Source organism: Myxocyprinus asiaticus, chromosome 41 (assembly GCF_019703515.2).
Source record: "Myxocyprinus asiaticus isolate MX2 ecotype Aquarium Trade chromosome 41, UBuf_Myxa_2, whole genome shotgun sequence".
In the NCBI taxonomy this organism is placed as follows: Eukaryota; Metazoa; Chordata; class Actinopteri; order Cypriniformes; family Catostomidae; genus Myxocyprinus; species Myxocyprinus asiaticus.
The window spans coordinates 18217153-18230586 of NC_059384.1; the positions used below are offsets into that span (position 1 = coordinate 18217153).

The 13434-nt window shown below is 37.7% G+C and overlaps 1 protein-coding gene across 2 annotated transcripts in view; it reads right to left on the bottom strand.

The window, feature by feature from the left end:
- Positions 1 to 13434, bottom strand: part of tpk1 (thiamin pyrophosphokinase 1) — a 73279-nt gene that overhangs the window by 21597 nt on the left and 38248 nt on the right. For both annotated transcript variants that reach the window (XM_051681976.1, XM_051681975.1), the window contains exons 6-8: positions 10174 to 10269; positions 6368 to 6514; positions 4246 to 4357 (exon numbers count right to left, since the gene is read on the bottom strand). In XM_051681976.1, coding sequence (XP_051537936.1) covers positions 4246 to 4357; positions 6368 to 6514; positions 10174 to 10269 — 355 coding nt within the window. The remainder of the gene's footprint in view (positions 1 to 4245; positions 4358 to 6367; positions 6515 to 10173; positions 10270 to 13434) is intronic.

Consider the following 13434-nt stretch of genomic DNA (forward strand, 5'->3'; position numbering starts at 1 on the left):
TGATTGAACAGTACTGACTGGCATTTTCAAGGCTTTGGATATCTTTTTATATCCTTTTCCATCTTTATAAAGTTCCATTACCTTGTTACGCAGGTCTTTTGACAGTTATTTTTTGCTCCCCATGGCTCAGTATCTAGCATACTCAGTGCATCCACATGAGAGCTAACAAACTATTGACTATTTATACACAGACACTAATTGCAATTTAAAAAGCCACAGGTGTGGGAAGTTAACCTTTAATTGCCATTTAAACCTATGTGTGTCACCTTGTGTGTCTGTAACAAGGCCAAACATTCAAGGGTATGTAAACTTTTGATCAGAGCCATTTGGGTGGTTTCTGTTATCATTATGATTTAAAAAGGAGCCAAACAACTATGTGATAATCAATGGCTTCATATGATCACTATCCTTAAATAAAAGACAGTTTTTTTGCATGATCAGTCATATTTTCAAAATCAATGCCAAAATTTCACAATTTCTAACAGGGTATGCAAACTTTTGAGCACAACTGTATATGTGGATCCTGTGTGTGATTTAGTAGCTATGGACTTATTGAAATAAAATGGACTAAAATGATTTGGAATAGGCCAACAGTTCCTGGGAAAACAGCAGTTATTCCCTTACTGTAGCTGAATATTTGGTGGGCTTGTTATCTCAAATAACTCTAATGCACGGTTTCGAACTACAGACATGCCTACCCCCAGTCTGGCATCTTTTCCATTCTACAAACATTATTGTATTCCCAAAGGTTTGATTTCGCAGGTACTCTGGACCTCTTCTTATCTTACATACATCTGCTATGTCTTACGTGTGTGTATAAGCGCTGTTTATTACGGTTATAGTGTGATCTAGCTACTGGTGCTAAATAACTTCAGGTTAAGAATCTGACAGGTCTGTTTTCCAAGAGGAAATAGTGGATGGAATAACTCCAGTGAGACCATGTGGAAATCTTTTCACGCTGAGTATAAATGTACATCAGACTCAGGCTACTGTGAGCGCTGATGCGCAAAACTCATATACTCCAGCAAATGTTATCTGGAAACATTCACAAGCGTTTAAGTAAATAAATCTGTGGTCATGAATAATCCATGTAATATTGGGGATAATTAAGCTTGGCTCTACACAGCTTAAATGGTGCAAGAAAATTAACAATTTTTCTGTGCGTTTCTGAAGGAATGCAAATAAGTTGCCAGCAGTGATGTCAGTTTCCAGATTTTATTTGTACTGTGAATGTGCACTTATTATAGCTAATGCCAGTTCCAGAGTTGAATGCAGTTTTCACGCTTACATTCTAACAATGGAAACAGCAGCCTGTCTCTGAATGAACAACCTTGTGTAACATTCAGGATTTGCTTAGATCATTTATTCACAAGTTGAACTCTGCAATGTTTCTAAACATCATCCTCCAACTTTGTTCAAAGGATAAACAGATAGACATTAATGTTTAAGAAAGCTCATTCATTATGAGTTATCCAGAGTGAACAACTAAAATGGGATTTCAAATTTGAAAATTAAAAAAAACGTATAATCTGTTTAAATGAAAATAAAGGCGACTCATTTCTGATATGTGTCTTGGTTTAGCTGGTCTCCCAGCATGGCCAGCTTAAACATGAACAAAACCCCCAAAACCGGCCAAACTGACCAGCCTAGAAGATATTTTTCAAAACACGAAAGGAAGAATTATTTAAACTCATACATTAAATTAGAAAACTGATTATTATATTGTTTCTCTCAGAATATGTTTTTGTCTAACCCTCTCTCATTATTACGCTCAAGGGAGTCTGGGCAAAAGCTGTGTAATGAGACACAACAAGACTAATAAACACAGAATCAAGAGATGTGATGAATACGCACTATATAATTTTTATGTTTATTACTTGTTGTTTTTCTAAGTGCATATGAGGCTTAGTGCCATCTCAGTTGTCATGCAGCTTTTATAAAGCTATCTCACTTTGATGAATGGCAATTTATTTATATTCAAATTGTATATATTTAATACACTTTAAGTTTTAAATACAATCAATTTACCTCTAACACAATGGAAAAAAGGATTTTTGCAGCTGATGTATAGTCGGGAGAATACCATCTGCTAGCTAGTGGCCATCATAAGTACATAATGCATGAATGTTATCTAAATGTGAGTCACTAAAATACATGCTTAAAGTGATAGTTCACCCAAAAAGGAAAATTCTCTCATCATTTACTCACCTTCATGCATCCCAGAGGTGTATAAATTTCTTTCTTCTGCAGATCACAAAGATTTTTAGAAGAATATTTCAGCTCTGTAGGCCCATACAATGCAAGTGAATGGTGACCAGAGCTTTCAAGCTCCAAACATCACATGAAGGCAACATAAAAATAATCCATTTGACTCCAGTGGTTTAATAAATGTCTTCTGAAGCGATGCAATCCCTTTGGGTGAGAAACAGATCAATATTTAAGTCCTTTTTTACTACAAATCTCCACTTTCATATTCTGAAAGTGAAAGTGGAGATTTATAGTAAAAAAAGGTTTGAAATATTGATCTGTTTCTCACCCAAAGGGATTGCATCGCTTCAGAAGACATTTATTAAACCACTGGAGTTTTATATATTACTTTTATGTTGCCTTCATGTGATGTTTGGAGCTTGAAATGTCTGATCACCATTCACTTGCTTTGTATGGACCTACAGAGCTGAAATATTCTTCTAAAGATCTTCGTTTGTGTTCAGCAGTAGAAAGAAAGTCATTCAGATCTGGGATGGTCTGAAAGTGAGTAAATAATGAGAGAATTTTCTTTTTTGGTTAACTATCCCTTTAATTAAAGTCTATTAATTCAGTACTGTAGTAAAATATTGAATAACTGAATTGTAAAGCCAGCATTTGGCTAATTCTTTATTAAAAGTAACTTTTTTATATACCTTCGCCTATCCCATTTTAATATGCACAGACACAAGTAAACAATTTGTACTGTGGGTTCAATTCCCCAAAAAGTGTAAACACAGTGGCTCTGTGGTGCTATCAGAAGATTACTCAATTTGTTTGAGAATCCTGACCAGCCTGATGCAGCAACACAGGCTCAATCAGATTCCAAAATGTAGTCTATTCAATATAAGTTTATTCAGAAATGCAGGTCAAAGGGCACATTCCTAAGCCCTCAAGATCAGGTTAAGCTTTTCACCTTCAGCAGAGACCACAAGCAGTAGATACAATAAGGCTAAGCTTCTCAGTCATGTCTCTGTCACTTCAGTCCCACTACAACAACAGCACCTGTGCCCTCTGCAGGATTTAATAAGGGGCGGGGTAGGTTGCCTTTGCCTCCTGGATGTGATCAAGCCATGTATTTTTCACAGCGAGCCTCAGCCTCCGCAAAAGCTTGCCGGAGATTATTCTCGGTGACAGCACGCATTAGCAGAACAAAGGCAAACAGTTGGGAAACATACATTACTATTCCTTCTAATGTCTTCAGTCAGAGTAATCACTTTGGCACACCTTTAACATTTAATGCATGTAGGAGGTGGCCCACTTTCACCCACGCAGGGCTCCAACCTTCCAAAGTGTACCAGAGGAGAGTAAGGAACCAATACAGTAAAGACAAACATTTAGATAACCAACGCTTCATTCAATTTTAATGGCAATCATTGGCAGACCAGAGGGAAGTGTTCAGGAAACCTGTTCGAAAACATTTTTGCAATTCCGTTTGGTGACGCTAGTGGTGCAGAAATTACACACTTCACCTTTAATCTCTGAAAAGCATATAAGTTTCCACGTTCCATTATATAATTCAACAAGGGGGAAAAACTGTCTAAAGTTTAAAGTAAAGATGAATTGCACCGTGCAGTATGTCTATTGCACCATTCAACACCAATGTCCCCAAACTGTTTTTCTTATTTGTTGCTTGTCTTTTGTTTAATCTGTAAAAACTCACTCTCAATGGACCATCCCTGGTGAAAATATTGGGTTTATACAACAAAATCAACAATTCAAGCGCAAATGCTGTAGAGAAGCTAAAATAAAATGATGTAAATGTGAGCTCTTTCTAAATCTAGGCTTGACAAACTGAATCAGCTGAAACATCGGCCAGAGTTTTCCAGAGATTTGAGCTGTCAGGGGTAATATATGTCTCCTATCTAGGACAGGGCCATGCAAATGGGGCACAGAGATGGTACTGGCTGGAAGATGGTCCTCGGGGAGCTCAGTGTATGTCTTTGTGTGTGTGTTTGTGTGTGGGTGGACAGACCTGTGGCCTACGGGCATGCAACTCACCCAAGTTCCATTTGAGCCCAGAAGTGGTGGTAAGACAAGCGCTGCCCACAGGAATGAGACTACACCATTTACCCTCTAAGCCAGTGTTCACGTTCAGCCGGTGCTGTCTGCCCTGTGAGTGTGTGTGTGTGAGAGAGAGAGAGAACAGGAGAATGAGTGTGAGAGAGTCATAGGAACTCTGATCCAAAAACTAGTGAGCTACCACCTAGACTGCATTTTAAGAGGTGTGGCCTATGAAGACCATTCCATATTGATATCTAGGACCATAATTGATGAAAGGACCATAATGGCTGGTCACTGGCACATGTGTTTTGGATGTTGGTATGCTGGTATCCTCAACCAGGCTTCTAAAATAGTTTCAACAGCAACACTACACTGGTCGTCCAGCTTTTAAAGACATTTTTAAGAAAAAAAACAATGTCTACCCCAATCACTTTTTGGGAATTAAATCATTATATTTGAGTTTTCTTTTGCTTGGCCATGAAGAAGAAGATGAAAAGTAGCTGGCCATTTAAAACAATGACTTTAAGACAAAGCAGAAGTCTCTGCAAAAGACTATGGCTAGCACCCACTTACAGTACCTGAAATCAGTCAACTGACATAATCTAATTAATATTTATGAGCCAAGCTGATAACTTAAAAATACATCTCCTCAGCACCAAATCAGCACACACCATCTTAAACCTGTCTGGACCAGAATGGAAACTGGTAGTTTCTGATAAACAAACACAGTAATGCAGTAAGAGACCCCAAATACACAGGAATGGCCCCATACTGCAGATCTAGAGGAATTACCTGTCAGAAAGTCTGAAATTTTAAAACTTTCCCATCTGTAGAGACATTGGCATTTGGAATCCTACCATTTGCAATACGGTTCTCAGCTCTCTTTCACAAGAAACAGGCAGGCCCAATATTGTGAAATTTCAATTAGCACTTTTCTAAAGTGGTATGTTTATTGCCTACGTACAGACACACACACACACACACACACACACACACACACACACACACACGCACACGCACACGCACACACTGTTTTAAAAGCAAGATGGTAGATGATGAGGCTTCCAAATTTGCTCTCAAAAACTGCCCAGAACTATTCTGCAAGATCTAATTATCATTTACCACAATCAGCACAAAGTTAGACACTTAATACAACTGCTGACATTTTTATTTTAATCTAAATCTAAGTTGTGGCAAACTTAGAAGTTCGCCAGTTCCAAAAAATATCTGATCTGCCTCTGAGAAGTCATAAATGCACGGTTAACTACCGCAAAGAGAGAGGACTGAATTAATGTGTTATAAGTCTGCTTTATGAGGACTAAACCAGTCAAGGCCATCTTTATATAGATTGAGATTCACTCATTATAATTTATGGCCCACCTCAACAATAGATTAAGTTTTTCAGAGTCATCTCAATGTCTTAGATTTTCTTTGAGCTTCAGAGGTTCATCAAATGTTCTTATACAGACAACAAGGTAATGCAGCAAAAGTAATTCTTTAAGGCTGAGTCTATTTAGTTGTACACAATTAGAATGCCTTGCCACTCTTTATTCAAACTGAATAGCACTGGCCCAATGCACAGTCAGACTGTAAAAAACAAAAAATACAGACTCTGTGATGCTACATTGTATTTGTATCACTCTGTGTTCTTGGAATTCCAGTCAGGCTGAAAAGGTGTGTGCTGTTTGGCGACACACAACGGTTGATCCTGCTTTGGCTTTGTTTGGAACTTTTTCCGTTTGCTGCGTAAAAACAGACAAAATAACTGGCCATGCTGTGTCTAAAATGTAAGTCACTAAATATTAATTTATTCATCATTTATAGTACTTTTGTATAGAGCAATTTCACACTCACAATCATGATGTTGTACTTGCTCAAATATAAACATCTAGCAATTTTAAGATTAATTCCAAAAGATATATTTGCAGAGTTCAAAGTTGCCTATAATTCAGAGCTCTGACCTTTTAAAAGCGCAAAAACACAATGAAGGCAGAGAAGTGCATCTGCAGTTGACAATTGCTTAATATCACGATTGAGCATTAAGGGCTGCGATCAGGGTATCAACAGCACACAAGTATAAACACCGATTAGCACATACTAATGAGAGAGAAATGTTTACATCTCGAAGGAGGTAGGCCAAAGAACAGCCTTGCAGAACTACCACAGGGAGATCGGTCATCTTCTGGGCATGAAACAGGGTCTCCACTGTGGCCATGATCTGGTCAAAGCGGCCTGCAAGTCCACCCAGTGTGACTATGGTGTTCACCTACAAAAAGATCAGAGGTGCGTGAATGAATGAAGAAATGAATGGAAAAAGGAAAGAAAAAACAAAACAAGCAAACATACAAATAAACAGATGAACAAACAATCTAAAGCATAAACAAACAAATTAATTAATGAACGAATGGACAAACAAGCAAATCAACAGACAAACAATCTAATAACAGAACAAACAAATTAATCAACAAAAGAAATGAATTAATATAGTGATGAACAAACACACAGACAGACAGACAGCCAAAAACAAACAAGCAAGTGAACGAACAAGTAAACAAACAAAAAACTATAAACTGATGAATGAACAAATGGACAAATGAACAAACAAATCATAGAACAAACAAATTAATGAACAAAAGGATGAATTAAAAAAAATTATAAATGGACAGCTGGCCAAAAACAAACAAGCAAGCAAACAAACAAACAGAATAATGAACAAGTGATAGAATAAACAAAAAAACAAACAAAAAAAACAAACAAAAAACTAATGAACGTGTGAACAATTGGACAAATGAAAAACAAACAACAGAATGCAAAAACAAGTAATAACAGAAAAAAAAACAAGCAAATTAATAAGTAAAGGAATAAATTGATAAATAGATGAACAGGAGGACGGACGCCCAAAAACAAACAAGCAAACATACAGATGAATAAACAAGTGATAATTAATGAACAAAAGAATGAATTAATAAATTGAACAAACAGATGGACCAATGGCTAAAAACAACCAAGCAAACAAATAAACAAACTAACAGATGAATAAACAAATGATGGAATGAAAAAAGAAAGGAAAATGAATGACTGAACAAATGGACAAACAAACGAACAAACAATCGATAGAACTAACAAACAAATAATACAACAAACAAATGAATGAATAAAGGAATGAATCAATAAAATGAACAAACAGATGGACAGATGGCTTAAGCAAACAAATAAACTAACATGAACAAACAAGTGATGAATTTTTTTTTTTTTTTTAACGAATTAACAAATGGACAAACAAACAAATGAACAAACAATCGATAGAACTAACAAACAAATAACAGAACAAACAAATGAATGAACAAATGAATTAATTACTACATTGAACAAACAATCAAGCAAACTATTAAACAAACTATCAGATGAATAAACAAGTGTTGTAATGAACAAAGAAACAAACAAAAAACAAACAAATGAATGAATTAAGAAATGGACAAAGGATTTGATTGTGGGAGCAATGGATGATCTCTTTATGTGACACTAGGATAAATGTTCTAGAAGTACTGTTGTAAAATTACACCGTATCTCTTCCATACCCACTGCAGCCTCAGAAATATGTCTGTCCTCACCAAACAACAGAGCCATACATTATGGAAAGTATTCAGAGGGAACAGTGCGGACAGGAAAACGTTGACTTGGCAGAATGTCTTTAATATTTGCTCCTGGGACTATTTGTCTGACTGCTGCAATGTACCCATCACCCTGTGTGATCCAACAACTCTACGTGACAAAAAACCTCTTTAAAATGCACAGAGGGTAATCAACACTTCACAGCCGGCCCCCACTCACTTGTTTAAATAGCGACTTTATGAGACATCTGACACATAAATTGTTCATTTTGCATTGCCTCTGTAATTATGTGGCCTGATTGCAAAACTTTTTTAAAGAGTAAAGCAGAAATTATTATTTGCTTGTATAATAAATTGATTTGGAGGTGATCTTCACATTAACAAAGTCTCCCTGCAAATGATATCTGTGACCAATAGGTCACACTTTTCTCATGATGGCAGGACAATTCTGGGGTCTAAACAAGACTTGGAGAACCAGACTGATAGTCTTTCAGAGCCAAACGTTTAATTATATGTATAAATGAGATCCACTTTGTTGCTTATTCTAGCAAAGAACCTCACAATTAGCCAGCAAGGGGCCATTTGACCAACTTGTAAAACAACCAACCACAGTTTTTATTTATGTGATATTTAAGAGGTGGGTAAATCTGAAATCGATGATACCACAATAACAGACCTGCATGCAATAAAACTGAAATAAAGGTGCAGCAGTCTGCACAAACAGTTGTACAGATAATACCAAAGAAATTATAGGAAAATGTGTTTAGATTTTGTGGTCAGAATTTTCATCCATCCAGAAGTGGTACCGATTATTTAACGAAAATACTGTAACTCTAAATACAAAAAATACACAGTTTTGCTACTTGTCTACTTAATACTAAATGCTTCAAACGAAACTGTGAATAACTTTCGGTGAAGAAGACTTTGCTATAATCCTTCCAGCAAAATCTAGCAACTAGTTCTACCTTGGAAGTGCTCTTTGAAGCAGCTTGGTACCTTGAAAAACGAGTTTTTCCCCCAGCAGACCAATAAAAACCTGCATACCCTGACTCCTGGAATTTGTATAAAACCAACCAATTAGACTGAAGCTTGCCATTGAGAAATCTTTTGCCATTTTTGTATAAAATATGAATCAGGCAGCCTGTGAATGTGGTCCGTGAGTGCTCTGTAGGCTGATACAATCAGATTGGAGTTAACACTCAGTTTTTAGTCATGTTTTATACACTAAAAGACAGAAAGAGAAGCAAATTACCTCTCTTGTTACCTTAGTGACCATCAGCTCTAAGCTCATTCACTTCTATAAGTGTGTGTCTACTTTTGTGAGAGTCTGCAGCCACAAAAGTGGTGCTGCTATAGAGATGTGAATATTAACACAACAGGGAGATCCAGGGAAGCAATAGAGTGCATATAGATTGAGTCAGAATCTTGTATATTGGTAAAACTCTGGAGTGACTGTTAAGGTGATGGGCAGCTCAGTGAGTGCCAACAGACAGTCTGACAGGCCTGGAGCTCAGATTGAGGGCTTGGAGATGAAGAAACACACACACACACACACGCACACGCACACACACACACACACACACACGCACACACACACACACACACACACTCACACTCACTATCCATACAAAACCTCTCTGACAGCTCTTGGAGGATGTGAAATCACACTGAAACTGAGGTGTGAGCTCACCTTTTATATATAACAGGCAAAAAAAAAAAAAAAAACCTCAAACCACAATCGTTACATGTCAGTTTTTTTCTTATTTTTGATTTTCTACCTGTTATTACCAGTATTGTACTTCTCAAAACCTAGATTTTCTGTTTTAGGTTCCAAAGTGACTGTCAAAAGTAGCTGTATGGACTTCTTTTATCATGCTTTAACAGTGTTTTTGTTATTTTTGGAGCTTGACAGCCCTTAGCCACAACAAACTGGCATTGCAAGGCAACAGCTTTGTAACAATCCCCGAAAACTGTATACTCGTCTGGTCAATGGGGGAAAAATAATAACAGCATATGGGTTTGAAACAACATGAAGGTGAGTAAATAATTACAAAATGTTCTTTTTTGAACTATCCATTTATGGTCATCTAAATTGTTGATTATTTTAAACTCATTTTGCTGCCTGTATCACAATCATACAAGACAGTGAGACAGAGTATAGAGTACAGTGTAGCTTAGTAGATATAAAACATCACTTACAGTAAATGTAGTCACAAAAAAGCTGGGACAGAATGGGGGTGTGTGATACAGTGAGACAGATGGACAGACAGACAGACAGACAGACAGACAGAGAAAGATGCAGCTGGAGTTCAACCTGCAATTTTTGCTGTTTGATCTTCTCCACCATAATGGCCAAGCACTTAGTGAAGTCTGTCAGGTCCTGGTCTGATGTCTCGATCAGCTTACATTTCTATAAAAAAATAAGTCACATTGGAAGAAAAAATTAGGGTAGCTGACAAATAACATGGACATGAACTTTTTTTTTGTTGTCAATATTAAGATTTAAGTCAAAATGTACACTCACTGAGCATTTTATTGGGAACACTGTGGTCCTAATAAAGTGCCCGACAGGGTCTTCTGCTGTTGTAGCCTATCCACCTTGACATGTTGTGCATTCTTAGATGCTATTCTTCTCACTACAATTGTACAGAGTGGTTATCTGAGTTATCGCAGCCTTTCTGTCAGCTCGAACCAGTCTGGCCATTCTCTGTTGACCTCTCTCATCAACAAGCCATTTCCATCTGCAGAACTGCCGCTCACTGGATGTTTTTTGTTTTTGGCACCATTCTGAGTAAACTCTAGAGACTGTTGCTCTTGAAAATCCCAGGAGATCAAATTTTCCCCCCATTCTGATGGTTGATGTGGACATTAACTGAAGCTCCTGACCAGTATCTGCAAGATTTTATGCACTGCACTGCAGCAACATGATTGGCTGATTAGATAAGTAAGTAGGTATACAGGTGTTCCTAATAAAATGCTCAGTCGTATAAATGTATAAGGGAAAGCATATATTTTAGATGCTGTTGTGTAATTTGACAACAGTGGACAATGTTATACCATTTCTAAATGCCTTTTGCAGTTAACTACAACAGTCCTTCTGTGTTACACATGAATCTTTAAAAGTGCAAATTGTATATGCTGTCCCTCAATTTACATGACATCATAAAAACTGCATGCATAACTAATTAATTAAATAAGAAGATATTATACAGTTTAAAATAGTTTTACATGGAATATAAAGGGGGAAAATGGGTTTAAAGGGAAAATAACAGCCTCTTTGATTGAAGAAGAAAGTTTAGAATGTTAAAAGACATGCAGACTGTGCCTTCTTAAAACTAGTGCCTTTTTTTGTGCAATCGTACTTTCTGCTTTGTAAATGGTATTTCTTGCTGGGAGAATTTATTAGTGTCAGGAAGGACATAGCAATGTTGCTTGACTTCGGGCTTCAGTTCTGCTGAATGACTGCCCCTACACGGATCATTGCAGGTGTCTTCTCAATCGCAGCAGGTACCACAAAAGCTGAGGAGCTTTTTCCTGTGGTTGCTTGATCTCTCCTTTATCCTCCACAGAGCATCACTCCTGTTTTCATTCCTTTTTCAAATCCATTTAAATTCAGACGTCATGGTCTATCAAACTTCGGGTCTCCAAAAGCCACATTTACAAGCTTTGGAACAAAATAAAATGTGTCTATTTGCATCTCAAGAATTATAACAATGCAAATAACCTCTGGTATTCATTACTTAGCAGATGGTTTTCATTCAAACTGACTTACAGTACACTAATTTCTAAGACAGGCCCCGTCGGGAGAAAGCTGCAGGTAAGTGCTTTGCTCAAGGGCACAGTGGTGCTATGGCTTTCTTTGTAACACTCCACTTCAAAGGTTTGCCAGCTCAGAGCTTTTGCCACTAGACTACAACCACAGTACCAAAATTGTTTGTCGTATCCAGAGGTGGGTAGAGTAGCCAAAATCTGTAAAAGTACAATTACTTTAAAAAAATAATTACTCAAGTAGAAGTAAAAGTGCTAACATAAATAATTACTTGAGTAAGAGTAAGAAAGTATCCACTTAAAAGAGTACAAGTAGTGAGTAACTCGTTACTTTCACAAATGACAATGTACATTAACTCCCCTATATTCCATTACATAATACACATTTAACATATATACTGAATTATTATTATTATTATTATTATTATTAATAATGGAAATTCTGTCATCATTCATCATCATGTTGTTCCAAACCCGTATGACTTTCTTTCTTCCATGCAACACAATAAGGAGATTTTAGACAGAATGTTAGCCTTGGTCACCATTCACTTTCAGTGAATGTGTTTTTTTAAATGTAGCACATTACTACCCACCTCTGGTCATATCAAAGTAAACAAAAATTTGTTAAAATCAAGCATTAGAGAGCCTGGGTAGCTCAGCAAGTAAAGACGCTGACTACCACCCCTGGAGTCGCGAGTTCAAATCAGGGCGTGCTGAGTGACTCCAGCTATGACTCCTAAGCAACCAAATTGGCCCGGTTGCTAGGGAGGGTAGAGTCAAATGGGGTAACCTCCTCGTGGTCGCCATAATGTGGTTCTCGCTCTTGATGGGGTGTGTGGTGAGTTGTGCGTAAATGTCGTGTAGAATAGCGTGAAGCTTCCACACGCGCTACTTCTCTGCGGTAACGCGCTCAACAAGCCACTTGATAAGATGCGCGGATTGACGGTCTCAGACGTGGAGGCAACTGAGATTTGTCCTCCGCCACCCAGATTGAGTCGAGTCACTACACCACCACGAGGACCTATTGTGCATTGGGAATTGGGCATTCCAAATTAGGGAGAAAATAAATAAATAAATCAAGCATTATGTAACTTTGTGCTATCTAGCAACATCTGACAGGAGCCGGAGTCATAACGTGCTAATTTCATGTTGATATTATGTTATACGATTATACATTTGAAATGGAAATATTATGTGCTTTGATGAAGATAAACAACACTCTTATTTACATATTTTACACTTAAATCACTTTTCTGACACTACACTCAAAGCACTTTTAAAAAGAGAACAGGGGACTCTTCTTAGCCACCACCAGAATATCTTAATATGATTATTCAAGTGTTTTATCTACTATTTTTATTTTATTTTTTTATCCCCTTTTCTCCCAATTTGGAATGCCCAATTCCCACTACTTAGTAGGTCCTCGTGGTGGTGCGGTTACTCACCTCAATCCGGGTGGCAAAGGACAAGTCTCAGTTGCTTAGTTCCGCTTCTGAGACCACCAATCCACGCATCTTATCACATGGCTCGTTGTGCATGACACCACGGAGACTCCGCATGTGGAGGCTCATGCTTCTCTCCGCGATCCACGCACAATTTACCATGCGACCCATTGAGAGCGAGAACCACTAACTGTGACTATGAGGAGGTTACCCCATGTGACTCTACCCTCCCTAGCAACCGGGCCAATTTGGTCACTTAGGAGACCTGGCTGGGATCACTCAGCACACCCTGGATTCAAACTCGCGACTCCATGGTGGTAGTCAGTGTCAATACTCGCTGACCTACCCAGGCCCCCCATTTTATC